The sequence below is a fragment of the Meyerozyma guilliermondii genome, genomic scaffold (assembly GCF_000149425.1).
Source record: "Meyerozyma guilliermondii ATCC 6260 scaffold_3 genomic scaffold, whole genome shotgun sequence".
Taxonomy (NCBI): Eukaryota; Fungi; Ascomycota; class Pichiomycetes; order Serinales; family Debaryomycetaceae; genus Meyerozyma; species Meyerozyma guilliermondii.
Genome location: NW_001809798.1, coordinates 726,076 through 752,449, shown reverse-complemented (window position 1 = coordinate 752,449; position 26,374 = coordinate 726,076). Strand labels below are relative to the sequence as shown.

The 26,374-nt window shown below is 43.4% G+C and overlaps 13 protein-coding genes across 13 annotated transcripts; 6 read left to right on the top strand and 7 right to left on the bottom strand. All coding sequences in view use genetic code 12, as the record gives it.

Annotated features, from left to right (window-relative positions):
- Nucleotides 1-45: 45 nt before the first annotated feature.
- On the top strand, nucleotides 46-1,125 carry TLG2 (Tlg2p; the record flags this gene model as incomplete). Its single annotated transcript, XM_001484944.1, has 1 exon — nucleotides 46-1,125. One exon carries the CDS (start codon nucleotides 46-48, stop codon nucleotides 1,123-1,125), a length of 1,080 nt encoding a protein of 359 aa, XP_001484994.2.
- Nucleotides 1,126-1,188: 63 nt separating this feature from the next.
- PGUG_02722 (uncharacterized protein) lies at nucleotides 1,189-1,641 on the bottom strand (the record flags this gene model as incomplete). Its single annotated transcript, XM_001484943.1, has 1 exon — nucleotides 1,189-1,641. The coding sequence occupies one exon, from the start codon at nucleotides 1,639-1,641 to the stop codon at nucleotides 1,189-1,191; it is 453 nt and encodes a 150-aa protein (XP_001484993.2).
- Nucleotides 1,642-1,684: 43 nt separating this feature from the next.
- On the bottom strand, nucleotides 1,685-2,752 carry SRD1 (Srd1p; the record flags this gene model as incomplete). The annotated part of the gene is made up of 1 exon (XM_001484942.1): nucleotides 1,685-2,752. One exon carries the CDS (start codon nucleotides 2,750-2,752, stop codon nucleotides 1,685-1,687), a length of 1,068 nt encoding a protein of 355 aa, XP_001484992.2.
- A 220-nt stretch (nucleotides 2,753-2,972) lies between these two features.
- Nucleotides 2,973-9,638, bottom strand: FAB1 (1-phosphatidylinositol-3-phosphate 5-kinase; the record flags this gene model as incomplete). The annotated part of the gene is made up of 1 exon (XM_001484941.1): nucleotides 2,973-9,638. One exon carries the CDS (start codon nucleotides 9,636-9,638, stop codon nucleotides 2,973-2,975), a length of 6,666 nt encoding a protein of 2,221 aa, XP_001484991.2.
- Nucleotides 9,639-10,230: 592 nt separating this feature from the next.
- PGUG_02719 (uncharacterized protein) lies at nucleotides 10,231-11,280 on the top strand (the record flags this gene model as incomplete). The annotated part of the gene is made up of 1 exon (XM_001484940.1): nucleotides 10,231-11,280. The coding sequence occupies one exon, from the start codon at nucleotides 10,231-10,233 to the stop codon at nucleotides 11,278-11,280; it is 1,050 nt and encodes a 349-aa protein (XP_001484990.1).
- A 25-nt stretch (nucleotides 11,281-11,305) lies between these two features.
- CHT4 (putative chitinase) lies at nucleotides 11,306-12,388 on the bottom strand (the record flags this gene model as incomplete). Its single annotated transcript, XM_001484939.1, has 1 exon — nucleotides 11,306-12,388. The coding sequence occupies one exon, from the start codon at nucleotides 12,386-12,388 to the stop codon at nucleotides 11,306-11,308; it is 1,083 nt and encodes a 360-aa protein (XP_001484989.2).
- Nucleotides 12,389-12,439: 51 nt separating this feature from the next.
- Nucleotides 12,440-14,845, top strand: PGUG_02717 (ubiquitin-specific protease; the record flags this gene model as incomplete). Its single annotated transcript, XM_001484938.1, has 1 exon — nucleotides 12,440-14,845. The coding sequence occupies one exon, from the start codon at nucleotides 12,440-12,442 to the stop codon at nucleotides 14,843-14,845; it is 2,406 nt and encodes an 801-aa protein (XP_001484988.2).
- Nucleotides 14,846-15,549: 704 nt separating this feature from the next.
- ARO3 (3-deoxy-7-phosphoheptulonate synthase) lies at nucleotides 15,550-16,485 on the top strand (the record flags this gene model as incomplete). Its single annotated transcript, XM_001484937.1, has 1 exon — nucleotides 15,550-16,485. The coding sequence occupies one exon, from the start codon at nucleotides 15,550-15,552 to the stop codon at nucleotides 16,483-16,485; it is 936 nt and encodes a 311-aa protein (XP_001484987.1).
- Nucleotides 16,486-16,536: 51 nt separating this feature from the next.
- PGUG_02715 (DNA helicase) lies at nucleotides 16,537-20,004 on the bottom strand (the record flags this gene model as incomplete). The annotated part of the gene is made up of 1 exon (XM_001484936.1): nucleotides 16,537-20,004. The coding sequence occupies one exon, from the start codon at nucleotides 20,002-20,004 to the stop codon at nucleotides 16,537-16,539; it is 3,468 nt and encodes a 1,155-aa protein (XP_001484986.2).
- Nucleotides 20,005-20,112: 108 nt separating this feature from the next.
- On the bottom strand, nucleotides 20,113-21,183 carry SAS2 (Sas2p; the record flags this gene model as incomplete). Its single annotated transcript, XM_001484935.1, has 1 exon — nucleotides 20,113-21,183. The coding sequence occupies one exon, from the start codon at nucleotides 21,181-21,183 to the stop codon at nucleotides 20,113-20,115; it is 1,071 nt and encodes a 356-aa protein (XP_001484985.2).
- Nucleotides 21,184-21,351: 168 nt separating this feature from the next.
- DPB4 (DNA polymerase epsilon noncatalytic subunit) lies at nucleotides 21,352-22,056 on the top strand (the record flags this gene model as incomplete). The annotated part of the gene is made up of 1 exon (XM_001484934.1): nucleotides 21,352-22,056. One exon carries the CDS (start codon nucleotides 21,352-21,354, stop codon nucleotides 22,054-22,056), a length of 705 nt encoding a protein of 234 aa, XP_001484984.2.
- Nucleotides 22,057-22,099: 43 nt separating this feature from the next.
- On the bottom strand, nucleotides 22,100-22,594 carry PGUG_02712 (uncharacterized protein; the record flags this gene model as incomplete). The annotated part of the gene is made up of 1 exon (XM_001484933.1): nucleotides 22,100-22,594. The coding sequence occupies one exon, from the start codon at nucleotides 22,592-22,594 to the stop codon at nucleotides 22,100-22,102; it is 495 nt and encodes a 164-aa protein (XP_001484983.2).
- A 1,005-nt stretch (nucleotides 22,595-23,599) lies between these two features.
- On the top strand, nucleotides 23,600-25,969 carry PGUG_02711 (ATP-dependent RNA helicase; the record flags this gene model as incomplete). Its single annotated transcript, XM_001484932.1, has 1 exon — nucleotides 23,600-25,969. One exon carries the CDS (start codon nucleotides 23,600-23,602, stop codon nucleotides 25,967-25,969), a length of 2,370 nt encoding a protein of 789 aa, XP_001484982.2.
- Nucleotides 25,970-26,374: the final 405 nt, after the last annotated feature.

The following is a 26,374-nucleotide window of genomic DNA, read 5'->3' as shown; positions in this document are numbered from 1 at the left end:
AAAAGTTCACATAATGACGTTTTTCCGATTACTCGATTTTGTAGCATGTTTAGGGACAGAACCAACCTTTTTCTATCTTATCGGCGAACGATATCTCGAAGTGTGCCTTTGAGTGGCGACAGAATCGCATCTTTGCGGGAGGAAGAAGAGGGTTTGATGGGTTCTCGGCGTCATACAAAGTACCGTGATGATGGCAACACAATTGAAATGAAACCAATTGTTCCCACAGCAGTTGACATATCGAAGGATATAGACGTCAATTTATCTTTTATCAAGTCCAAGACGGGAGAACTTAATGCAATGTACAAAAAATTACTCATTACTGCCCAGGGAGACAAGCGAGTTTTAGAGAATAGTATCGAGCAACTCAATTACGACATCACAAAGAAATTTGAAGCGTGCTACGTTTTGATAAAGAAGTTTGAGTTTCTCCAAAAGAATTACGATCGCCTAGGACTTGACTTCACGGCCAATGATCTCGCAGTCATTGAAAACTACAAGAAGAATTATGCTCAAAAACTCCAGGATACTTCATTACTTTTCCGTAATCTTCAAAATAACTACATGAAGTTCCTCCGTGACGACGAAGACGAAAGTGACTCACTATTAACGTCGTCGTCGTATATGGATACCGACCAAAACACCCTTATCATGGAAGAAGAAGCCAAAAATATTGAAGACTATTCAAAACGTGTTCTTCAAGAAACGCAACAGGTTAAAGGTGCCAACTCACAATACCTCGAACAGCGCGATCGAGAAATTCTGAAACTAGCAATGGGTATACTTGAAATCTCAACCATCTTCAAAGAAATGGAAAGTTTGGTTGTTGACCAAGGCAGTGTGCTTGATCGTATAGACTACAATTTGGCAAACACGGCGCAAGATCTCAAAACTGCCGATAAGGAACTTATCAAAGCGAAAGGTTACCAGAAGAGAACAACCAAATGCAAAATAATATTCTTGCTTTCATTGGTGGTGTTTGCATTATTCATGATAGTTCTCGTCAAACCTCATGGATCAACGAAGGTGGTGGAAAAGCCCTCCCATCCGCAACCAGACAAGGGAGATAGGCCGACCATAGACCACCCACAAGATCCCAATCCCGATTCTAATCCACGATCTTAATCAAATTCAGCCTGGTGTTGATTTTCTTCCTATATAATACATTCTACCGAAATAAAGTCGTTCCTAAAACCCTCCATACGGACTATCTCTAAACCCAGCAGCGCGGTTACCCATCAAGTTTCTCTGTTGATTTATTCTGGCAGCTCCTGGTTTGTACTGTTGCTGATGGCCTCTTCTTCCTGTCCTTGCAAAGTTCACGTCAGGATTTTGCGACAAAATGTTTTCTGACACAGTAGGTCCTCTCAGCTGTTGATGCATGGGAGGTGCATAATTTTGCGAAGGAGGAGGCCCAAAGTTTCCAGCAGGTCGGGACACAAATTGCGGCGCATATTGTTGACCTTGCGAGTAGCCATAATTCTGTTGAGGAGGCTGCTGTGGAGGATGGGGGTTTCCTCCGTAAGGTACAGGTCCACCAGCTTGTTGTGGAGGAGGAAAATAGTTCATTTGAGGTTGATAGTTGGGGTTGGGTGCACGCTGGGATACACTAGTAAAGTCCGAATCAGCATCTGAATCCATCTCGTCTGATTTGCTATAGTTGTGGTTGGTACGAGCCGGCTCGTCATCTGGAAGTTCCGTGAAAAGGACGGTGTCCCTCAACTTCAGGATGGTGTTCAAACACACTCATGTCAGTGGGGTTATATGGCCTCTTGTCCAAGGGATTTTGAGCTGGATAAGGAGGTTGTTTTGGGGCAGGCATTTGCGTCTGAGCTACTTCTGGTCTGACGTTTGGTGCCATTTGCTTATTGCTTACAACGGGCGTATTAGGACCATTGACCAAGTTTACCCGCAGTTCATCGTAGAAAGAAGAGCTAGCAGTTCCGGTGCGACCAAGCGACAAGTTTGAAGGTCTATCGTGAACCGTAAAATCCTTTGCCAACTGTGGGTTGGAGTTGTAGACACTAGAGTTTGTCAACGTTTTCGAAACTTGTGTCTGAGGCTTTTGGACAGTGAATTGGTATGACTGCTTGAAAGACGAGTCGTCACCATAACCACCAGATCTAGGTGCGGAAAATTTCTCGTCGAACGCCTTGTTAGGTACACCAAAAGCCCTATCACCTTCAAAGCTAGTAGTGTCGCCTTCGTTTTCATCTGCATCGTCACGAGAGCCATGGAACTTGAGGGCAAGTACCAACAAAATGAGAGAAAACAACGAGGCTACTGCCAGTCCGATCAAGATCCAACCAGTCCAAGCAACATTTGGGTTGAACACAACGATCACAATAACACATACAAGAACCGCAATGATAAACGAGATGGCATTGAAAACAATCGCCAAAATAAGAGCCACTGATCCAACACAGTGGCCCACAAGAATAGCAAGTAATGTTATCAAACTAAGACCTGCTCCGATCGGGCACAAAATAAAGATCTTGGATAACGAATTTCTAGTAGACGGAGCCAATGTCCAGCCAGAACCTTTATCGATATCACCAAGAGTGTAAGGATAAGCAGCTTTAGTACAACTCCCAGATTTAATTTCACACAGCCCAAACACACCAAATCTGTGGCTTGTAGTTTGGCCCAAGGCAAACGAAGGCACCACTGGGGCCGATATTGTGGCAAGGATCAAGAAAACAAGGCATATTATCATCAAGACCGCCGATGCGGTGTGAAATCCAAACCCCATCAGTCACAATTATCAAGAGATCAAACTGACGAAATCGATTTAGACCCCTATACGCGGCTTTCACTGAGTGCCGCACGCCAGCCAGCAAGGCGTTGCAGGACAGTGCGTTTGGCGCACGCACACTGCCTCGCAATTGCCAACACGGGGCAGGACGAGTGGCTGTAACGCGCGATGGTGCGGCTTGACAGGTGAGTGCAGTAGCGATAATGCAGGCGGTGATTCACCGACCTTCGTACCAAATATCGGGTACTTCAAGGATATATCGTTCCATAGCTTCACGGAACCGGGTTCTATACTGTTTCGGGGTGACGATTGTCGGATCTTTTCCCTTTTTTCCACCGCCCATCAAGTTATTACCCTTGACCCAATTCTCCACTTTTTTGTCCCACGTAAAAGTACGCAACCAGTCGATAATACCAATGTAGAGCCTCTTGGAGGTATCGTCAATGCCTATTATAAGTGAGTAGTCCATCACGTCCATGGCGGAGAAGAACGAGGTGTCGTTGAAAAGAGATCCTCGGAGCATTCGCTTCAGATGTTCCTTCACGAACAAGGGAGATTCGTAGATATACTCAATCATGTTCTCGTCCAATAACACCTCGTTCTCCTTTCCGGTCTGCTTGACATGCCTGTTTCTCATGCTTCCCTTCAAATCAAAAATTCTCGTCGTTTTGTGATTGTAAAACAAGTTTTCCATGATAAGGAAATCCATACGAAACGTCTTTCCTGTAGCTGCATTTTTAATATGAATCTGATAGAAACCAAAAATCTTGGCTATTGCGGTTGACAAAGTACTGAAAAGGGATTGGCAGATATACTTGAAGTAGAATGGAGCAATGGCAATGAAAGATTCGAGCTCACTTTTCGAAAGCTCTTTGACAATATACCGATTATCCAAAGTTTTCAAAAAGTTTGACCCACTCTGCCCTCCACTAGAGTCCCACTTCACACACCGCGAAAGACTTTGGATGAAACTGTCGTTATTACCACACGATCTTCGCAACGCTTCAAATTGCTCGGAGTAAAAGATCTTACACGAAAACTGCGTATCACCGTCGCTGAACTGATACTTGAGATGATTGGATTTATCCTTTGTCATGATTTTTTCGAGCTCATGAACACTTTCGTCGTCAGAGAGTTTCTTCTTGAACTTTTTCTCGATCTTGACAAAGTTTTTCAATTTCTTGTTCTCAGTAATATCGCTGCTGCCGTTCTCGTTGTCGTCGACCATATCGCCATCACCTTCCATAACTTTGATTTTCAGCTTGTAGTCGCTGGAAGAAAGACAAAATGAAACGAGAGAACTGGGCTCATCTTCGCGAACAATAACATCAGAGTCAGCAAAAGTATGCTCCATCGCATCCAAGGGAAAATCCAAAGAATCCCAAAGTGAAGCAGACCGATCTGCCCAAAAGGTAGTCAACGACTTCAAGAGAGAATTCTTTTCGGGCTGAGGTAAGTCCACACCTTTCTTGACGTCTTTTGGCTTATCTTTCACCTTATCAGCATCATCAGTTTTCATGCTTTCTTTGCGAGGAATATCTTTCCACTTTTGCTCTGGCTTTTCTGCTCGCTCTCCCTTCTCGGTATCCATATCTGTAACGTCAACCACGTCCTCGATATTATCATAGATTTCAACAATCGGTTTAGAAGCCACAATAGGGAATGCCTTAAACTTGTTGATCTTTTTCTTGAGCTCTCTTTCTCTTTGCTGTTTGAATTCTTTTGAAATCTGATCCAAGTTCATTTGGTCAAAGTAATTGGCCAATTGAGACACCCGACTTTGTGTAGGCTGAGCTGCTTCTTGCCCTTGGTGAGTTTCTTGTCGTGGTGTAGAAGATCCTTCAGGTACCTTAGGTGTAATATCCTCGATTTGTGACATCTTGGATTGGAGTCTGTCATCACCTAGCTTCAGACGACGAAATAAAGATGAGGGAATCATTTCTCCTATTTCATTGGTCTTCTCTTTATTGAGTTGCGCAGCCCGCCCTTCATTAACAGTAGAAGGTACGTCAAGTGGCTTGGCTCGCATATCATCCTTATTCTCACTCCTTTGTGAATCTGTACTCTGTTCAGAATTAAGCTTTTCCATTAAAAAGTTTGTCAAGTGAAACTGAGTAATCTTGGTGATATCATTCTCACTAGGTAAAAACCTCTTTTCGAAATCGTTGAACTCATTATCCCAAAAAACACCAAGCTCTTGCAAGGTACGCAAAATGGCATTCAATGGAAGATGCACCGTAGGCGGAGTGCTGTTGTATAATTCAAGTAGTTGGGTATCAATGGAGCCAACTTGCTCGCGATGCTTATTTTTCAATTCTTCGAGCTTTTCCATTCCGGCTTTGGAATCTTCAAAAGTATCCACTTTAACCCTGTACAAGCGACTCTCGATACTCTTGAAAAACTTGTTGGACTTGTCACGAATCAGATGGTAAGTTTTGATCTTCAATGACATATCAGCTGAAGGTACAATCTCAAGCTGCTTTCTTGGTGCAATCACCTCATAAGTCTCTATAGTGGAATACTCCAATCTGATCACCAAATCGTTCAAGCCAAAATATCGGATATGGCTCCTGAAGAAGTCATGAGGGCAGTCAATGCTACTGATATGCGACGCTTTGCCGTTCCAAAACCCTAGCTCGAAAAATTTCCCAATTGAATAGTAATATGTTTCCGGACTCATCTTTTGAATAGGAGTCGTTTTATTACATTCCTGGCAATAACTCCACATGAACCTTTGATTGAGACCCTCATGCAAAGCGCCATCCATGACATTTTCAAATCTTTCAGTAATGAAGTCAAGCTTTCCATTGCCATGAACGTAAGATTTGTAATGGTTCAAGAATAGAACACCACACTCTTCGCAGGTCTTGGAAGCTTCCTGGAATATCTGGTCTAGAAAAAGGCCTATACATTTGTCGTTTTCGGTGTAATAATCCACAACAACCAAATTGGGCCCGAAACATGGAGTCGCATGCGTTATGGAGACGGTCGAGTTCAAAATGTGTATGCTTCGATGGCTACTTGGTGAGAGCAGGTATTTTGGAAGTTTAGCGCAGTTTGACCATATGCGTTCCTTGGTTACCAACTCATCCAACGAATACCGCAAAGTGACATCTCGAGCACTTTTGACAATTGGAAGGAGATCGCTTGATCCTCCTGGAAGCATTTCCAACAGAGTTGACATCCCTATGCTTTTCAATGACTCCGGATCAATCTCTTCGACACCAGAAAGTAAGATCTGTTTGAAATTGTCAAATGCATTTAGGTAGTATTCATATGACTCGATCAAATTCCATAATGCTGATGGGGGAGCATACACCACAGATGGCGAGGAAGAGAGTTGACGCTTCTGGAATGACTTGCAATACTCAAACACCTCTTGCTTGTCAAGAATATGAAGAGCTCCCAATTGAGTTTTGATCTCTTTTGGTAAACTTTCGTAAACTTTGATCAACAAATCAAGTGTACCCTCGATATTTGTAACTTTGGATAGAAGGCTCAGCTCGCTAGAAGGTTCGTCAAGGTATTCTACCCCTTGCTCTTTCAATAACGAGACTTCAAATTTTGAGTTCAAAATACTTGGAGCAAGGACCTCAGCGGTGTACTTTACAGAATCCAATAAGGACTCCAGACCACCTCTTAAAGCAACTGTGAACCCTGAAGTCACATCAGTTCCCGTAAAGAAAACGAATGTCTTCACGCAGTTTTCATAGATATATCTCTTCACTCTGAATTTGGCACAAGTGCCCAAGGACCCTTTCTTGAAAAACAAGTCATTGATAGATTGAAATATATCGGCCTTGGTGTATCTGGATACTCTTTCTATGATTTGCGGTTTGAGATTGGAAATCACTGTAATGTTTTCAGCCTCCAATAGGGACTCAGCCATACCACAAACAGTATCTCCAACTAAAATGATATCCGGCTTGAAGGATACAATCCGGGATACAAGGTTGGAGATATAGACTGATTGCTGTGAATGTATGGTCCGGAGACTGATAAATTGTTCCTTCTGTTTCATGTATTCGAGAGGAAACATCAAAATTGCAATCTTGGGATTGTCAATGTCCACCGCCATTCTCTTGGAATCAACATTCTTGGTCATGAATATGCCATCCACCATAGCTGTGTCTTCAATTTGACCTCCAAAAATCTTCTTAATCTTCACATATTGCTTGATGTCCAATGTATCAGTTAGCTTAAGATCGTCAAGATGAGAAAGGACCCTCATGAGGGATGCATACCATCGGTCAGAATTATCCTTTATACCACTATCATCGAAGCATTGATAAGCCAATTTTTTGAAAAGGGAAGAATACATCAGGTCCTTTGACAAATTTTTGACAGTTCGGTCTTTGTCCACAAACTTCTTTTCATCAAAAGACGGACTTTGTTTCAGCACCTCAGCGTACTCGTGGGTCAGGTTCTCAGGTGATAATGATTTGAGGGAATCTGCAATTTCTCCAGAAAACGTCTTTGACAAGCTTGTCTTGGTCTCATCGGGAGCGGGTGATGCGGGAGGTGAATCGAAAGTCTGTTGAGAAGCATCCAAACTCGGTAGACGATTATTGTTGCGGGTGAGAATCAGGACATTTCGTGTGGATGTTCCTCTTCGGCGAGACTTCATTCTAAGAAGCGATGCGTGGGCTCGCTCACGAGACTTCGAGCTAGTCTCAGGTTTTGGACTCATAAAGGATAACAGTCGACGCTGCAAACTTCCTAGGGGAACAAGTAGGTGATTCGAATGACCTTGAGAAATGGTGAAATTCTTATCACTATCTTTCGCTAACATTTGAGGAAATTCACCCAATGTTGGCACTGCATTAGCGCTGATAGAGTGACGTGGAGGAAGGCTGGATCTTACCGTAAGCGGTCCGTGGTTGAGCGAGGTATATAATGACATCACGTTCTCGTCTTCACTTTCGCTTTCCAAGTCTTCGTCCTGAATCTTTGTGGAATTTTTAATCTCGCTTCGATCGTACCTGATTGAATCCTTGTCTGTGAGTTTACCGTGAGATCGTTTGCCGATCAAGCTGCTGTAAAATTGTCCAATATTATCAAGACTGAGCGATTGCGACAAATCTCCAGCTGAGGTGTAGTTCTTCATCCAAGGCGAATAGTCTCCCAGCGTCAGAAGGTGTCTTGCAGAATGGTCTAGTGAGGTGAAAGGTGTAAATTTGGAGGTGGCACTGCTCGATAAACCCATCGATTTGTTGGTATTTCGACGAGAAGGAATATCAGGAATTTCAACTGCCTCGCCTTTTCTGGTAGTAGGTATCGCCATTTGCGGAGCGTGCTTTGACAGTAAGACCTCGAAATGAGGTGGGCGAGTAGTTGTAATGTCAGTCAGGGTCAGATGCTGTGGAGACCTATATGGTACCGGCGAACTTTGATCGGGAGATTTAAGAAATGTTCTATTGTGCTGTGGAGATTCTCGAAGTTCACGACTGTCCAGTCTTATCTCGTGCCGCAAACTGTCCTTTCGAGAGCCCGTCGAGAGTGAGCGCATCCTAGACAACAGGTAGTTTGGCGTAAGAGTTTCTGTCGGAATAGGATCTTCGTCACCAGATTCAGAGGATGACGAGGAAGAGTCGTCACTCAAATACACAATCACATCACTATAGCATGGCTTGCACACCCGAAGTTGATCTTGGTAGCTTTTTCCTCGCCTGTGAGTAGACGACGCAACCCTGGCTTTACGTTCGTCTTTATGCTGATTGTAGGAAATAAAGAGGGTGCAATCGGCACAGAAGATCTGACCACAAAATCGACAATGATGCTTACGTCGGAATGCAGTAAACGGCTTGAAACAGTTGAGACAGTCTGAGACGAAAGAATCGTTCATCCAATATTTCTGAGGAATCCCACCGTTTTTCAAAGGATTTTCCGAGTTCTTGCGCTTAATTAGTTTCTTCTTTTTCTTGGACCGTTTAATACTACTGCTGGGAGTTAGGGATGCAGGTAGAACTGTCAGAGGAATGCTGGTGCTCAAGATGGACTTGGCTCCGCTTATAAGAGCCGACGTTTGAGTCTTGGATGATATGCTGGGAACAATAGAGTTCCGACGTGAACTAGTATAGAATTCAGAGTCCTTATCGAAGCTAGCATCAGTTCTCTTGAGTGGTCCTAATGTGCTGTCGTTTGCAGTATCACCTTCAGAAGCCGAGTCGTCTGAAACCTCTATATCGTTGGGAAGGTTTGTAAAGATGGAGGTGATTTTATCTTGGAGTGAAGAAGTTTCAACATTGGAATCATGAGTGTTGTTAGCGGTAGTTTCTGCTATGACAGAGGTGGTGGATTTTGCAACCACCGGCTGAGGCGCTGGAAGAAGAGAGGCAGTGGCATTTATCTCTTCTCTTGCATAACGCACAGAACTAGTATCCACTGCCGAAAGCTTCGGTACCGACATTGTCGATAACCGAAGACTATGCCTATCAGACATCACTACTGGTGGAGGCAAAGTCAGTGGAACTGATTCTGTTGTTGCTGATTTATCAGGAAATTCACGAGGACGAGGTGGATTTGGTTCTTTAGTCAGTTCCTCAATGCTTGTTTGCACTGAATCCACATGAGAAACAGCCGGTCCAGATGCATATATGTGTGGAACCGAGTCAATATCTTCGGCACCCAGTATGGTGGAGGCGAGATTGGGCAATCGGACCGGACCAGCATTTTCTTCATCATCGTCGTCACTCTTGTTGGCATAATTCTGAACAAGATGTGACGCATTGGAGGTCACCTTGCGGAGTGTTCTGGATAGTATACGGCCGAAGCTGGTTTCACGGTCATCCTGGGGTTCAGGAAACATAGGGAACGAAACATAATCGTCTCTATCGGGGGTGTGGGGTTCATCGCTATTGTTGGTAAACGTGGGAGATAACATTTGGAACAAAGGATTAAAGTTGGTGATTAAAGGTGGTGATTAAATGTGGTGAGTCTCTTAGGTGGAAGGATCAAGAATCTTTGATCGAAATTGAGCTATAATAGGTAGTGATGGTATAATCACGAACCAGAACCACCAACAAGCTGCAATTGGATCGTATCTGAGTCCAAATAAGAGATGGTGTTGCTTGTTATAATCCACTGAAATTCAGCTTATAGTAAGAGCTTTCAATTCTCCGCGGCTTTCTGCGGCTTTCTTGAGTTTGAGGTTAATGCTGTCGGTACCACTAATCCATCAATAGTATCTTTGTACACGCGGTCGGCATATAAGAAAAGGACCCAGGCTATGTAGTTACGGAAATTACATAATCGCACAAGGAGAAAGACACATGTAAATGGACCAAAATTGGCAATTGAGTCTCGAAACCAAGCACAGAGCTTCACATCATTATCAACTATCATTTAGGTAGCTTTTCGGCTCATTTCAGTCTCTTTCCCTACCATAAGCTTTCACAATCACAGGCTCCAGCAGAGCTCCTGCATCTGCCGAAATCCAAAATCTAGCTGAAATCCACCTCAACGACGGTATAATCATGTCGAGTTCTGGTTTGCAAAAGCGCCGCGGAGGCGGTCGAAGAGCCGCGGGCGCAGGAGGAGGTTCGGGTAGTCCCGCTCCAGGCTCCAAGAGAACCTCTGGTGAATTTGATGAAGGAGACAGCGAAATTATCGACCACAAGATTGGCATCGATTCACGCGACATCGCCGATAGCAAAACATTGAACCTACCATTGTTGACGTTGATGGAGGAAGTGCTTCTTATGGGCCTCAAGGACAGAGAGGGCTACTTGTCGTTCTGGAACGACAACATTTCCTATGCTTTGCGTGGGTGTATTTTGTTGGAATTGGCATTCCGCAACAAAATTACCTTGGTCAACGACCCTGCTCGTAGAAGGTTCGAATTGGCCGACCGTTTGGTCCAGGTGGTGGACTCGGAGCCTACTGGAGAGGTGTTATTGGACGAGGCTCTTCGCATCATGAAGAACGATGAGTCGCATTTGTCGGTGACCAACTGGATCGATCTTTTATCGGGCGAAACGTGGAATTTGATGAAGATCAACTATCAATTGAAACAGGTGCGTGAACGGTTGGCCAAGGGCCTCGTAGACAAAGGCATTTTGCGCACAGAACGTAAAAGCTTCTTTTTGTTTGACATGGCGACTCATCCGGTAGCCGACAAGATGTCCAAAGAACATATTAAAAACCGGATTCTCAACCTTCTTACCGCACGTACGGTGGACATGGACTCCGTGAGCAGCGATCAGTTCCCCAAAGAAACGTCTTTCCGCTACTTGCGGTCGGTAGCTTTGGTATGTGGTTCGCACGCTGCCAATGTTCTCGAGAATGTCCTAACCACTCTCAACTATGACAAGCGAGATCAGGCCTTCGCTAGAGCAGACGAGTTGTTGGCTGATTTTGGAGACTACCCCTTCAACTTGCGGTCGCACCAGAGCCCATTAGGTTTGGGTACCAACTTGGGCCAAGAAATAGCCCACGAAACAGAAATATGCTCTGCCGATGAATTGCAATTGGAGCTCATCGCGGCCGTGCTCAGCGTGTTTGCAAGAATGGACTCCATTTTGTAGATTATACATATAATGACAAACTTTATCAGCTACAGTAGTTGTTGGTGTGGTCCAAATTCGACCTTCCAAGCTGATCTACAAACGCACCAACGAGCGACCGCTCTCCTGGCTGGTCCCCATACGAGCACCACCACATTCCGCCTGCCAATTGCTTCAGCTCGACATACTTGGCTTTGATTCTTGCAGAAATCGGGCTGTCGTACGTGAGGAACAATCCACGAGAACTATCCATTGCAAACGCAGAGACCTTGCGATGGTCGAATTGTTCGTATTTCTCGGATATGTTTTTGTACTCCAAGTCATCAGGTCCCGTAGATTTATCGAAAGGCAGGCCAATGCTGGGTTGGGCTGGGTTGGCGAAAGCCCTGGCATAAGCAGGCATTCCTAGTACCAATTTATGGCGAAGAACTCCAGCTTCATGGTATTTGGTGATTATGGAGTCAGAACTCATCAGATTATCTCCATTATGGCCAAAGAGATTCGAGTGGAAACCGGTCTTTTGAGACCACGACTTACCAGCATAGTCATAGCACATGACGTTCCAAAAAGACAAGTACTTATCCATGGCAGGAAGATGCGGTCTGAGAATAGCAAAGGTATCGTCTCCACCAGGACAAGCTACTGAAATAAGACGGTCGGGACCCAAAGCCACTCTTAGTCTGTACAATACTTCAAGCAATTGCCTAGCTTCAGCATCAGTGCTTGGATACTCCCAGTCTATATCAATACCATCAAAATGGTAGCAATTGGCCATGGTGACTGCACTTTTCACAAACGTATTCATCTTTTGCTCGGTCAGAAATGCTGCTACAAATGTGTCGTTTGTACCCCAGCCTCCAATCGACATCAAAGTTTTGAGATACCGGCGTTTCTTCTTCAATTCATAAAGCTGTCCCAAGCTCCCCTTGACCTGGTGACCTCCACAGGGTGACTCGAGCGGGATTTCTGCATCTGCCCAGCTATCACCTAACTGGACTTCACCAGTGTTGGGATCTATTTTCATAAAGGCATAGAACACATGGGTTATATCTGCAACCGGAAGATCTGTCACAAAGTGCTTGTACTGGTATATGGACCAACTAGCAAAGTATGTGCCACTAATATACATTCTATCACTCAAACTTAACAGCTAAATCAGTTTTGCAATTGCGAGCGCTGCATGCTGCGGCACCGTCCTGCACCAGGAATCTTAATTTCTCAATCTCAGATCTTTAACCAGTACGCCATTGCTGCCATTACCATGACCTGTTGCGACCACATTTCCACATTCCCTATCCAAAAATTGACTCCTGGCACTCAGGTGCACAAGGATGATTGTATGTACTGCTTCGATACACCAGAAAATTGCCCCAAGGGTATAGATATATGTCTCGAGTGCTACCAGTCATTCTCTCGTGGACCATTAAATCACACAGAATTGCATGTAAACAGTACCCACCATCAGATCTACCTCAATCTAGTCAAGGAGTTGAAGCCGGAAGACGAAAGAAAGAGGAAATCCGATGGAGAACGCAGCGTTAAAATGGCTAAACTCATGATCACAGACTCACAGGAAGACGACAATTACAATACGCTAACATCTATATATTGTGCCTTGTGTGACTTGAAATGTAACATGTCTGAAGTTTCTGAAGGTCTTCAGCTGAAAGTTGACGAAATCATGAATGCAAACTCGTCTACTCGGAGCGAAGAAATCAAGGCATGGGAACAGGAAATTTTCCCTTGTACACATTCTTGTGACATTCAACAAACCGTCACAGACTCGCCACCAGATCTCTCTAAATGTGGTGCTTGTGACTTGAAACAAAACTTGTGGATATGTCTCCACTGTGGTTCCATTGGTTGCGGTAGAGAACAATTTGGCTCGTCCATTCCTGGCAATTCCCATGCATTGGCACACTACGAACTCACTGGCCATCCAGTAGCGGTAAAGCTTGGCTCTCTATCGGCTGCCGGCTCTGAAATCTGCGACTCTTATTGCTACAAATGTAACGATGAAGTCAAGGTTCCTAACGTTTCAGCATGCTTGTTAAAGTTTGATATCGACGTTTCGAAAGCGGTCAAGACAGAAAAGAGTCTAGTTGAAATTAACCTTGATCAGAACTTGAACTGGGATTTCAAACTCGACGGCGCCAATGGAGAAAAGTTGCAGCCTGTATTCGGCTCCGGGTTAACCGGCATGAAGAACCTTGGAAACCTGTGTTACTTGAACTCTGTCGTCCAGTCGTTATTCAGCCTTAACGACTACAAGTCATACTTTGAGAACAAGACGTTTCCGCCCTTCAAGCGTGTGAAAGATCCGTCGAGGGACGTATGCTGTCAACTTGTCAAGATGTATGATGGGCTTTATTCTAGCAGATATTCGGTGCCATCTCAACTCTCTGGAGATGTATACCAAGCGGGAATCAAACCATCAACTTTTAAGCATTTAATAGGTGAAAACCACCCTGAATTTCAAACGCAACGACAACAAGATGCATACGAGTTTTATTTGCATTTGCTCGATAAGATCGACAATGAAGTTGGCTTAGCACTTAATGAAGGCTTGAAGTTTGTTCTTGATAACAAGATCCTCTGTTCCAAGTGCAACAAAGGACGGATAGACAGCGAACTTGTTGATAGCTTATCGGTGCCCATTGTCGATGAAAATACTAGCGATACCGAAAAGGTGGATATACTAGAGAAGATAGAGGACTACTTTGCGGTTGAGGCAGTTGAAGATTATCAATGTGATGAATGTAAAGAGAAAACTGTTGCATTCAAATCAAGTGGTTTTAAAACTTATCCACAATCTTTGGTGTTGAATGCAAGACGAATTCAGTTGAAGAACTGGGTGCCCGTTAAAGTGGATGTGGAACTTCAGGTGCCCGATGTGATTGATTTGAGTTCTTTTGGTGCCCCAATACTCGAAGATGGCGAGCAAGAGTTTACTAAAACAAACAGCACAACATTCGAACCCAATCCAGATGCCATGGAAATGTTATCTAGTATGGGCTTTCCTCACAATCGAGCGGCCAAAGCACTTTACAATACAGGCAATAAATCAGCCGAGGATGCAATGAATTGGCTCTTTGAGCATCTCGAGGATGCAGACATCGATGCTCCGCTTGAGGTTTCCGAGTCGAAAGAGTCCAATGAGCCTTCAAATGAAGCTATTGCATCCTTAGGAGCGATGGGATTTTCAAGTCAAGTTTCTCGAAAAGCACTCATTTTATCCAAAGGCGATGTTAACGCTGCGGTAGAATGGCTTTTCAGTAACCCAGATGATGACGGAGTCATCGAAGTCGACAGAACTAAATCTACAGCCGAGGCAAGACTGTCGTTAATGGAAAAATTGACTCTGGCACCAGCTACAGGTGGTAATTACAAGCTCAAAGCTATCGTTTGTCATAAAGGTTCATCTCCTCACACCGGCCACTACGTTGCATACATTCGTCTCAACATCGATAACCAAGAAAGGTGGGTCCTTTTCAACGACGAAAAGGTGGTTCTCTGTGACGAATCTAGCATGAAAGAAGTGGGTGCCAATGGATACTTGTACTTCTTTGAGAAAATCGCCCATTAGCCAATAAAAATGTTTTGAAACATGCTTACATCCAGGTGCCAGAATGAATAGAAATTACGCTCAACTCATCTTGGGTGTATCTTGCGGGATTCCTCAAGTCCCTAAGCCCTTATGGAGAGTTTTAGGTGCTCCCAATTAGGAATGAGTCATAGAGGTGAAGTTGAAAAATGATGCTCTAACTGAACTTTAGTCCAAAATGCCAATGTCACTTATATGGCAACAGCAAAACGCTACACGAACGGCAAGAATTCACCCACATAGTTCTATATAATTAATTGGCTTAATACTAATACTTTGCAACTAGTGAGATTGTGTCACCAAAACTGAAAAATCGCACGGCGCACGAGGGTCTTGACAAAAAACTCTTTTTGCAGTTACTACAAAATGTTCATTACCAACGAACACGTCGGCGATCGCAGTCGTATGGAAGACTGGAGAAGTAAGTAAACAACTTGAAGATCAAATCAACTTCATTTAGCTTCTCGTTTGTTCAAAAAAAAGTTTTACACTAATTTTCTCGGAGTTTCACAAAAGAGTAGCTTTGGTTTTTTTTGCATTTACTAACCCAAGTAAGAGGATACGATCCTTTGACTCCCCCAGATTTGCTACAACACGAGTACCCCTTGACGGAAGAATGCCAAAAAGTCATTTTGGAAGGAAGACAAAGTGCTTGCGATATCTTGGACGGCAAAGATGATCGTTTGATGGTTGTTATCGGACCATGTTCCATCCATGACCCAGAGGCTGCCCTCGATTATGCTTCCCGTTTGAAAAAAGAGGCCGACAAGCATAAGGGAGAACTTCACATAGTGATGCGTGCTTATCTCGAGAAACCTCGTACCACTGTTGGCTGGAAAGGATTGATCAATGATCCCGATATCGATGGTTCTTTCCAGATTAACAAGGGTCTTCGTATCTCTCGTCAATTGTTTGTCAACTTGACTTCGAAGCTTCCTATTGCTGGCGAGATGTTGGATACCATCTCTCCCCAATTTTTGTCTGATTTATTCTCCGTTGGTGCCATCGGTGCCAGAACTACCGAGTCTCAGCTTCACAGAGAGTTATCGTCTGGTTTGTCTTTCCCAGTTGGTTTCAAAAATGGTACTGATGGTACCCTCGGTGTTGCAGTTGATGCTTTGAGAGCCGCTTCTCATCCTCACCACTTTCTTTCGGTTACCAAACCAGGTGTCGTTGCTATTGTTGGAACCGAAGGTAACAAAGACTGCTTTGTGATTTTGCGTGGTGGAAAACAGGGCACAAACTACGACGAAAAGTCGGTTAAGGAGACCAAGGAAGCTCTCATAAAGAGCAATGTGATTACTGAAGAGAAACCAGGACCAAGAATTATGGTCGATTGCTCTCACGGAAACTCCAACAAGAACCACAGAAACCAACCTATAGTTGCTGCTGAGATTGCCAGACAAATCTCTAATGGTGAGGATGGTATTTGTGGTTTGATGATTGAGTCCAACATCGTGGAAGGCAGACAAGATGTACCTCCCAAGGAAAAAGGTGGAAAGGATGCTTTGAAATACGGCTGTTCCATTACTGACGCATGTATCTCATGGGAAGATACCGAGTCTGTGCTCGACGTTTTGGCTAAAGCAGTGAAAACCAGAAGAGAAGCCAAAAAAAATTAAATACTTGTCTGTCGTAAATAGTGATGCAATAATTATTCATCTATGCTAAACCTAATCCTCGAATAAAATTTGTATTTCCTCAATTCTCCGTTTCTGTCTTTCTTGTTCATCGGCGCCCACAGCTTCTCCTATCTGCTTTTTTCTCTCTTGAATTTTAAGCATCTTCTCTTCAATACTCTCCTGGATGATGAACCGGGTCACCTTGACGTTTCTCACTTGGCCAATTCTATGAATCCGGTCAATAGCTTGGTCCTCCACACTGGGCGACCACCAAGGATCCATCATGAATGCTCGTGAAGCAGATGTTAAATTAAGTCCAACACCACCTGCTTTCAAAGACAATAGTAAAATTGAGACTCGTGGACTAGTATCATCATTGTTGAACGATTCGATCAACTGGTTTCTCTCGTGCATTTTCAACCTTCCATCAAACTTGACAACGTGAAATATATCACTTCCCTGAACTTTAAGTTCATTTTCAATGAGATCCAAATATGAAGAGAATTGAGAGAAAACAACAACCCTTTCTCCAGGACTTTGTTCTTGAATTTGCTGCAAGTGTAATATAAGAGCTTGTATCTTTGAGGAACCATTGTCAGGATCATAGTGGAAGATTTCATACTCAAATTGATCTTTTGTTATCGTAAGCGTTGGATTATGGAAAAGAATATCTTTTTTAGTTGTGATTTTATTCCTCAATTTGAAGAGCTTATGCTTTGAAATGGAAGCTCGACAATTAGGGCATTTGATAGGCTGGGATAGTCTTTGTTGAAATGCAATATGCTCCAATATACATTTGAGGCAAAATGTGTGGCCGCAGGTAGTCAATGTCAACTCGCCAATTGAAATAGGAGACTGAGTACAGATGGAGCACTCCGAAGTTTCCAAGGTGAAACTCTGGTAAAGCGGATAAAGAACATCCTTTACCTCTGTCTCCGTTTTGAACAGGTCTTGTTGCTCAGGTTTCGCAGTCTGGTTAAATTGATCTAACTCGCTTTTCAAATCCTCTTCTCCATTAGCGACCTCCTCGTCAAAGTCTTGCTGAAGCGAGCCCACCAAGTCCATGTGACAACATATTTGACGAAGTCTTAAAATCTGGGTAAGTATTTGGGTATATCGACGAAGAAGGTCTCCAGATTTTAGTCCTTCTTTGAAAACTCTTGAGGCACGAACTCGGAACCAATCATACAACTGCCTTTCCCTTTCGTTAAAGGTAACTTCTTGGATTGACACCTCCTTTTCTGGAAGTTCTACAAGAAGTTCTCCGTCCACTCTCATATTCTTGGTCCTTCGAAGTAGAATTGGATCCAAGATGGATTTCACCACATCTATTGTTTGCTTTATTTTCCTTTGCTCGAATGGCTCAGTAACAAAAGTTTTCCAATACGAAAAATTTGACCATGGTTCGAGTTCCAAAAACTTGACCAACGAGTACATGTCGTCCAATCTATTGATCACTGGAGTTCCAGTTAACACCCAGCGTCTTGACAGGCGTAAGGCATACACTGCTTTAGATGTTTTGGCGGTTCTATTACGGATGTTGTGACCTTCATCAAGAATAACTCGAAAGAATTTCACTGAAAATAAACCTTCCCTTGGCAATTGCTGCTTGCCTTCCACTTCGATAGATCGAGAAACAATGCTTTGGTATTCGTTCAAGAGGGTGCCGTAAGTGGTCAAAATAACCACTGGAATTTCTTTCCTTATATTGCAAAGCTTGGTTGAAAGATTAACACTCGTCTGGTCTCCATAATAAATGAGACATTTGTGGTTTTTATTGGCGTTCACCTTCAAAAATTCTTTATGCCATTGAGTCAACAACGACATAGGAACAACCACAAGCGTGGTCTGTGAAGCATAGTTTCGAGAATCAGGGCTCCCTCTTGATTGGTCTATTTCTGTGTCATACGGGCAGGCAGAAACTAGTGCAAGGGCAGATATGGTCTTTCCCAAACCCATTTCATCAGCGAGTATGCCTCCACGAACTGCATTCTTTATCATTGGTTTGGCCATCGAAAGCTCCCCGCTATACAAATTGGCGTAGAAATACTCACCGGAAAGAACTTGCGGTACCGAGGAAGATTTGTTGATGGACCTGTCCGGCGGCCATTTGAAGCTTTTCCATAAAGGATTCATTATTCCGTCGTTACTCTGTTGAATGGTTTCTCTGGACTGGGTAGAGAGAGCATCACCCATGTCTAACAGGGAGAGCTGTTCGAGCAACCCAAGCTCTTTTTCACGAGCTAGCATCCATGAAAGACCATGTCTTTGATACTTACGTAGCTCAACTTGAAAATTGGAGGACGAGGGCCGTGTTGTACTTGGAAGACTATCCAATAGCTTAGAGTGCTGATTGGACTTGTAGAATTGCTTCAACTGGTCCAAGCTTAATTGGTCAGGAATGGTCGAGAGCGATTGAGAACTGTTAGGCTCCTCACCTTCTCGTTCTTCGTCATCCAAAACAAAGGGCACTATACCCAACTTATCAAATAGCCGTGAAAGTGAAGTCTGACGGAGTCTGAGAACAGATTCCGATTCTGTTTCAGTAGCGAAATTGAACCTTGTGCTTTGGTCTATCTTTCTTTTCTTGGTGAGACCACTATTAAGAGAGGCAGCGATCGATGATTCGAAAGCATTTTCCGTTAGAAAACAGTCTACTTGAACACAGAAAGAGTCACCAACAGATAGGCGGCGTGTTGTATCTAGGACAACAGTTGCCTCAAAGCAGGCAACTTCGAGGTCAAGTAAAGGAGCAAAGATTCTCGTCAAATCTTCCGGTAAACGACCTATCTCACGGCCATCTACGTTAGCCAGTTCCGGTACCGTAAGCAATCGAATAACCGCAGTATCTCCGAACTTTGAAGGTGACTTTTTCACACCAGTAAGTTTTCGTGGAATCAACCTCTTAAGTTGCAACTTTTGAAAACGGGAAAGCGGCCTCATAGTTGGACGAGTAGCCCACGCATAAACAGTGAGACTACCTATATGTCGTTTAAGAGGATCTTTGGTTTCAGACGTAATTTCTGTTTGTACATTCGACCGATTTGCGGCCACTGGAGTTAATGGTAACGGCAGTTGCCTCTTCTTTTCTACCGTTGATTCATGCTCTTGGGATGGAGTTCTAGCACCTTCTGCATCGGAGAAGTATCGGTCAATTGCCAAACTTACAGGATCTTTTTGAAATGAAAATGCTGAATATAGCTGTCGTATCTTCTTTGATGGGATATTTCCAAGGATGGAAATTATGCTTCTTTCGAATGCTGGATATAGTATGGATGGATGCAAGTTATTATTATCTCTTTGGCTTGTTTTTGGCTTGGTTTCGTCATCGGAATCCAAATTTATAGTTTCAGGTTGGCGCGGTTCGATGTTGCTTGATGATAAGTTTGGTTTGTCTTCGTCATCTTCGTCATCTGGTACAAACAAGGCCAGCTCTTTGGACAGTTCAGACTTGATATGTGTGCTTTCCAGGTCTCTCAGGGAGTCAGAAGGCACAAAAAAGCGCTTTTTTGCCACCATGGTTCATTGAAGCTCGATCTCTCTACGCGAATTATTGAGCAGATGAGGTCGTTCGGTATATAGTACAGTGTAGAGAGTGCTTCAATATAATTAACACTAGGAAATACCTCATAGCACCAAGTAGTCGGGATTGAGCATTCTCATGTCCTGACTCGTTTCCACCCTGTTTCTCACACACCATTGGCGGAGATTTTCAAGCAGAAGAACGGGTTTGCAACCTTCTTCTTCACCATTTTGCAGCACAACTTTCTTGCCAAGTACTTGCATGAACTCCAATGTCAATAGTATATCTTCTTTTCGAAATCCAGTGAGATCAGATAAGTCTTGTAGTGTGAACAGTGTCTTTCGTTGTAAAGAGCACAGGAGAATGTGCGCTAGTCGCTTGGCCCAGTAACGTAGATAAGTAGCCCTTCCAAACGGCAGGAGTGGATATTCCGGTCCAGTTGGTTCTGATTGGCCGTGGGCTCGCGGAACCTCATACAGAAGGTCTATAAGAAGTGTTCCAAGCCGTCGATTTTGAAATGGTGGAAACACACAGATGCAAGCTAGATTATTATCGTTGTCCCAAGCTCCCAATTCATGAGAAAAGTAGCCCATAGGAACCATGTTTCGGTCTATTTCCGAGCCTGTATCTGGATGGCCGTAAATAATGAAAAATTCATAGGCATCAACGTTATAATAGACCGATTTATCGTCAAGAAATAGTTTGGCAAAAAGACACAAGTTTTGGCAAAACAACTGATGTCGGTACCCTCGTACTTGTTTTATCACGTACTTGGAGATGGGATCCCTATATACAAGGCGGCCGGTTTGAGGAAATGGAGTATTTTTTGTACAAACCAGCCGGTGGGAACTCATACTTGATTTTTCAGCACAATATTTGAAGCAATATTCACAAACATGGAGTGTTTTAAGCCAAAAGTCCGATGTTGGGTCACCACCCAAATGTTTTTTCCTCGGTACTAAAGTATTAATACCCAATTCTGGATGGCTATTATTTGCTCTTGAAAAATAGGCCGTGTTCCCATACCAAGTGTGGAACTCATAATTGCCCAATGTCACCTTGTCGATATTTCTGAAGTCCACTATGCCATAGAAGTCATTTTTCAGTGCCCTAAGACGTGATTTGGGCACTTTAGACCCATTTTCAACCAATGGAACCTGACCACCATCCTCCATAGAAGATGAACGATCGCGAAATTAAATAATTGAGACGTGCAAATATTGAGACGTGTAGACAAACTAGTTGAACGTATTACATTATATCCAAGGTATTGCACCAAATCAAGGCTATTCCACATACTAAACCTTCATACTAGACCTTCATACTCTTAATAACAAATCAAAATGCCTCCAAAAGGTTGGAGAAAGAACGCCGATGGCCAGTATCCAGAACCACCCAAAGAAGATACCCCAGTGTCTATTGATGATTTATTGTTCCCCAGATCCACAATTCAAAAGCTTGCCAAGCTGATGATCAACGACAACGAATCCAACATGCTTATGGCGAAAGATGCCCTTTTGGCTCTTCAACGATCGGCGACAGTTTTCGTTTCCAATGTCATGTTTCACGCCAGACAAATCTCCAAGGAGCAAGATAGGAAAGGAATTAACTCCCAAGATATCATGGGAGCACTCGAGAGAGCAGAATTTACAGGTTTTATACCCGAAGTAAGAGATCGTTTGGCGAACTTTGAACTGGCACAAGCTATACGTAAGGCCAAGAAGAAGGAAGAAAAGGAGGAAAATGCCGCTAACGCAGCTACGGAGGGAGAAGACGAGACCACAGCAAAAAGACAGAAGGATAATAGTGAGGCTGCTATTCCAAAGAAAAATGTGGATTCTGACAACGAGGAAGAACTGGATGCTGATGTAGATGAAAACGACGATAAAAAGGAAGACACTGAAATGGCAGAAGGGGTTGCCAATGCAGAAGAAAGCGATGATGAACAGTCACGAAATCCCATTGAAATTTTGGGCGATGAAGAACAGGAACTTGGGGGAGCAGAGGCTGAAACTCAGGAAAGAGAAAGCGAGGATGAGGAGATTTAGGGTCATACAATTGCACAAATTGCTTGAGCTTCAATACTATACATCAAAGACAGTGCGTTAGTCCCATACCGCAATTGTAGCTGGCTATAATGTAGACTGTCAATGCTCCGGTACCACCAATGGCTAGCCAGAGTTTCTTATTTTGGAGCCACATCTTTCTATGTATTTGTTGCGCTTTCCTCTGAAACACCGCAGAAGAGTTCGTCAAACGATCTGTTTGATTGACTAGCGAGTTGATCTTGTCTCCCCTATGCATGATTTTGTTGATGTTTTCCAACATCAACTGTCGCACTTCTTGGGTTTCTTCGGTTGCCAATACTAGTTGATTGGGTCCAATTATTTCGCCACTTCCGTCATCATCTCGCTGGTCTGTTGCTCCGTAGCTGTAGATTCTCAGGTTGGAGTCATAATTCATCTCTTCAAACTTTATAATTTGGTTCATATACAATTTGAATTCTCCCAAACGAGCCTTATCTGTAGGTGTCAGACTTGTCTTATCGCTCCGAAACTCAATGTACTTGTCCATGATCTTCTTCATGATCGATAACACCAACGTCTGGTTCACGTTGACATGACCAATGCAAATAATGGTTGCTAAATCATTACTTCCGTCTTCATTATGGATTGATTTTTTCAAGAAATAAAGTGCTAATTGTGTGTTCGTTACTCTCGGGCTGGTGGAAATCGGTATGCTTCCCACAAGTGTCCTCGAAACGTTTATAGACCCTAATTCTTGCGATACAATCTCAGAACAGTTGAGGTTATTGAGTGTATGGAGTAATTGATAGTTCTCATACGTATACAAAGTGGTGCTATTAAGTGATAAGGTAGCATATATCACTGGGTTAGTTTCACATATCAAGAAACATAATCATAAAGGTACTTACAATGCTTTTGAACCTCGCTTGGATGCATAACAAATTGACAGTTGTAACGCACTCGCTCTCCCCACCAAATACCCCTGTTAATCTGCAGGAACGCGATATCGAGAAGCTCATCAAGCTCATCGCAGCGCGGTCAAGTCGTAGAGGTATGGGTAAATACCGAAAAAGATTCAATGAGAAGGCCCGATCCGGGATGCTTGCCAAGCAAGCTGCATTGAAGAAGGCTCGCAATAAACAGTTTTTTCGTGCCGAGGAGACATCTAATGACGTTGAAGATGAGAAACCCGAAGCAGTTGCAAATGACCCAAATGCTGAAATACTAAAGCCAATGACAGACGAGGAGAAATTGGAGCGAAAACGGAAGCTTCAAGAACAATTATTCCTGGTCAATGAAAAAGAGGCAAAGATGTCCAGAGCGAAGAAAAAGAGGTTGGACAAGTACATTGACCATCAGGTGAAGAGAGAGGAAAAGAAAGTGTTGCTTGAAAAATTATCCCATACCAAAGTCGACACCTCCCAATATGCACCATCTAAGCTTCTAGGTACTGGAAAGCAGACGAGAAGAGAGGAAATGGTAGAGGCTTTGGAACTCGAGAGACAAGGACGAGCCAGTGATCGCACCAGAGAAATCTTGTACGAAGAGCGAGAAGTGAAGGAGGATGATTTTCCTGAATTTGGACAGAATAACGGAAGAAAATCGGGAAGATAGTGAAGATGAAGAAGATGAGACTGACAAGTTTGGAGATTTTGGAACCACTACGTCAACGTTTATAGATAGCAGGCCTGCCAAATTTGGCGGCTCGGGTTCAGGTTTCGGATTTGCCAACTTACCAGTGATAGAAAAGCTGCAGCCCAAGAAAAAGTACAGCTGGAGGAAAAAGCTAGAGATGGAGCAGATGAAGAGAGCAAAGAAGGAGGAGGAAGATGACTTCGTTTCCACCAGCGAAAGTGACGATTCACAAAGTCAAGCAGAGGATTCTGAGGAAAGTTCTGAAGAAGATGAAGAAGCTGAAGAGGAACCAGAAGATGAAGTTGAAAATGATTCTGACCCCGAAAATGAAAATAATTCAAGCTCTGAAAAAGAGGAGGAAAATTCAGAATCAGAATCCGCCTCTGAGGTTTCTGGAGACTCTGAAGACATGCCCAGATTGATACAAAACAAACCAAAGCACTCCAAAGTTGCCGAGTCTTTTAAGGAGTGGGCTGAGGAACAGGTAAAAAAGCTTGAAGGCAGAGAGTCTGTTCCTCTTCTTCCTCGAGTATCCGAAAAAGTCAAGCAGGAATACTCAAAACCACAAGTGCGAGAAGAAGATATAGACCATTCTTCTGACGAAGAAGGGTACATTCCAATTAACAAGAACCTTCAACGAGATGCCTTCTTTGTCACAGTTGACAGACCTGACAGTATCCAGCAACTGAGAATGCAGCTTCCAGTATTCAACGAAGAGCATCGCATTATGGAAGCCATTAACCATCACGATTGCATAGTAATTTGTGGAGAAACTGGTTCAGGTAAAACCACTCAAGTACCACAGTTTCTCTATGAAGCAGGCTACGGAAATTCTCAGTCTCAACATAAAGGAATGATTGGAATCACCCAGCCTCGAAGAGTTGCAGCTGTGTCTATGGCCAATCGGTTGGGTCAAGAACTTGGAAATCACGGCCACCGAGTAGGCTATCAAATTAGGTTTGATTCCACAATTTCCAACGAAGGTGAGCCCAATGGAACAGCAGTCAAGTTCATGACCGATGGTGTTTTATTGAGGGAGATCATGGCTGATTTTATGCTCACCAAATACTCTGCTATCATTGTCGACGAAGCCCACGAAAGAAACATCAATACCGATATCTTGATTGGGCTTCTAAGTCGATTATTAAAGTTGAGACGTCAATATCATCAAAAGGACCCCAAAAAATACTCACCTCTAAAGTTGATAATTATGTCTGCAACACTTCGAGTATCTGACTTTTCTGAAAATACCGTTTTGTTCAAGTCTCCTCCTCCAATCATCAAGGTTGACGCCAGACAATATCCAGTCAGCGTTCATTTCAACAAGAAAACACCGTTCGAGTATCTCGACGATGCTTTCAACAAAGCATGTAAAATACACCGAAAGCTTCCGCCCGGTGGAATATTGATTTTTTTGACAAGTCAAGCTGAAATCACGCAAACGGTGAAACGGTTAAGAGAAGAATTCCCGCTCAAAAATGCCTCATACAAAAGTATACCCAAGATTCGATTGAGCAAAGACGCAGACTCTGAAGCAGAAGAAATAGACTTTTCTGTTGGCTTAAATGAGAAAGGAGTCGAAGAAATTGAAGACGACTACAACTCAGACTCCGAAGAAGAAGGTTTTGACGAAGAGAGGGAGGCACATCAAACCGATAACGACCCATTGTATGTGCTTCCTCTCTACTCTTTGCTTCCTACCTCGGAGCAAATGAAGGTATTTCAAGACCCTCCAGCAGGAGCACGAATGTGCATTGTAGCGACTAACGTTGCTGAAACGTCGTTGACTATTCCCGGTATTCGGTACGTTATAGACTCTGGACGGTCAAAGGAAAGAAAATTCAACGACGAAACCGGGGTTCAATCTTTCGAGGTTGACTGGATATCCAAAGCTTCGGCGGATCAAAGAGCTGGTCGTGCTGGAAGAACCGGTCCGGGTCATTGTTACAGGCTTTATTCTTCAGCAGTTTATGAAGATTTTTTCCTGCAATTTAGCAAGCCTGAAATCTTGCGTATGCCAGTGGAAAGTGTGGTTTTGAATATGAAAAGCATGGGAATTGATAAAATCGTTAACTTTCCATTTCCAACCCCTCCAGATCGTGTTGCATTGAAGGCTGCTGAGAGGCTCTTGGTGATTCTTGGAGCTCTTGATCGTGAAACTAAGGCTGTCACACCAACAGGAAAGTCCATGTCTATATTTCCTTTGAGTCCTAGGTTTGCCAAAATCCTTCTTATTGGGGATCAAGCAGGATGTTTGCCGTACATTGTTGCATTGGTTTTCTGCTTTATCTGTTGGTGATCCATTCATTGGCCAGCATGAAGTTCATAATGACGAGAATCCAAATGAGAGCACACTCAGCAAATTCCGCAAGTCAAGAGCCCAATTCACTCAACTTGACCCAGCTAGTGATGCACTCATGCTACTCTCTGCTGTTTGTGCCATGGACCACATTAAGCCAGAAAAACGCAAAGCTTTCTTTGAAACCAGCTACTTGAGACAGAAAGTAATGGAAGAAATTGAAAAGTTACGGTACCAAGTGTACCACATTGTCAAGTCAAAAACGAGAAAGGATTCTATTGCTGAGCAAGTTGTCACAAAAGGTGAAAAACTCCCAGTTCCATCAAAGACTCAGATTGCAGCAATTAAGCAAATGATAGCCTCGGGGTTTTGGATCAATATCCATTCGAGCGATCTCGCAGATTC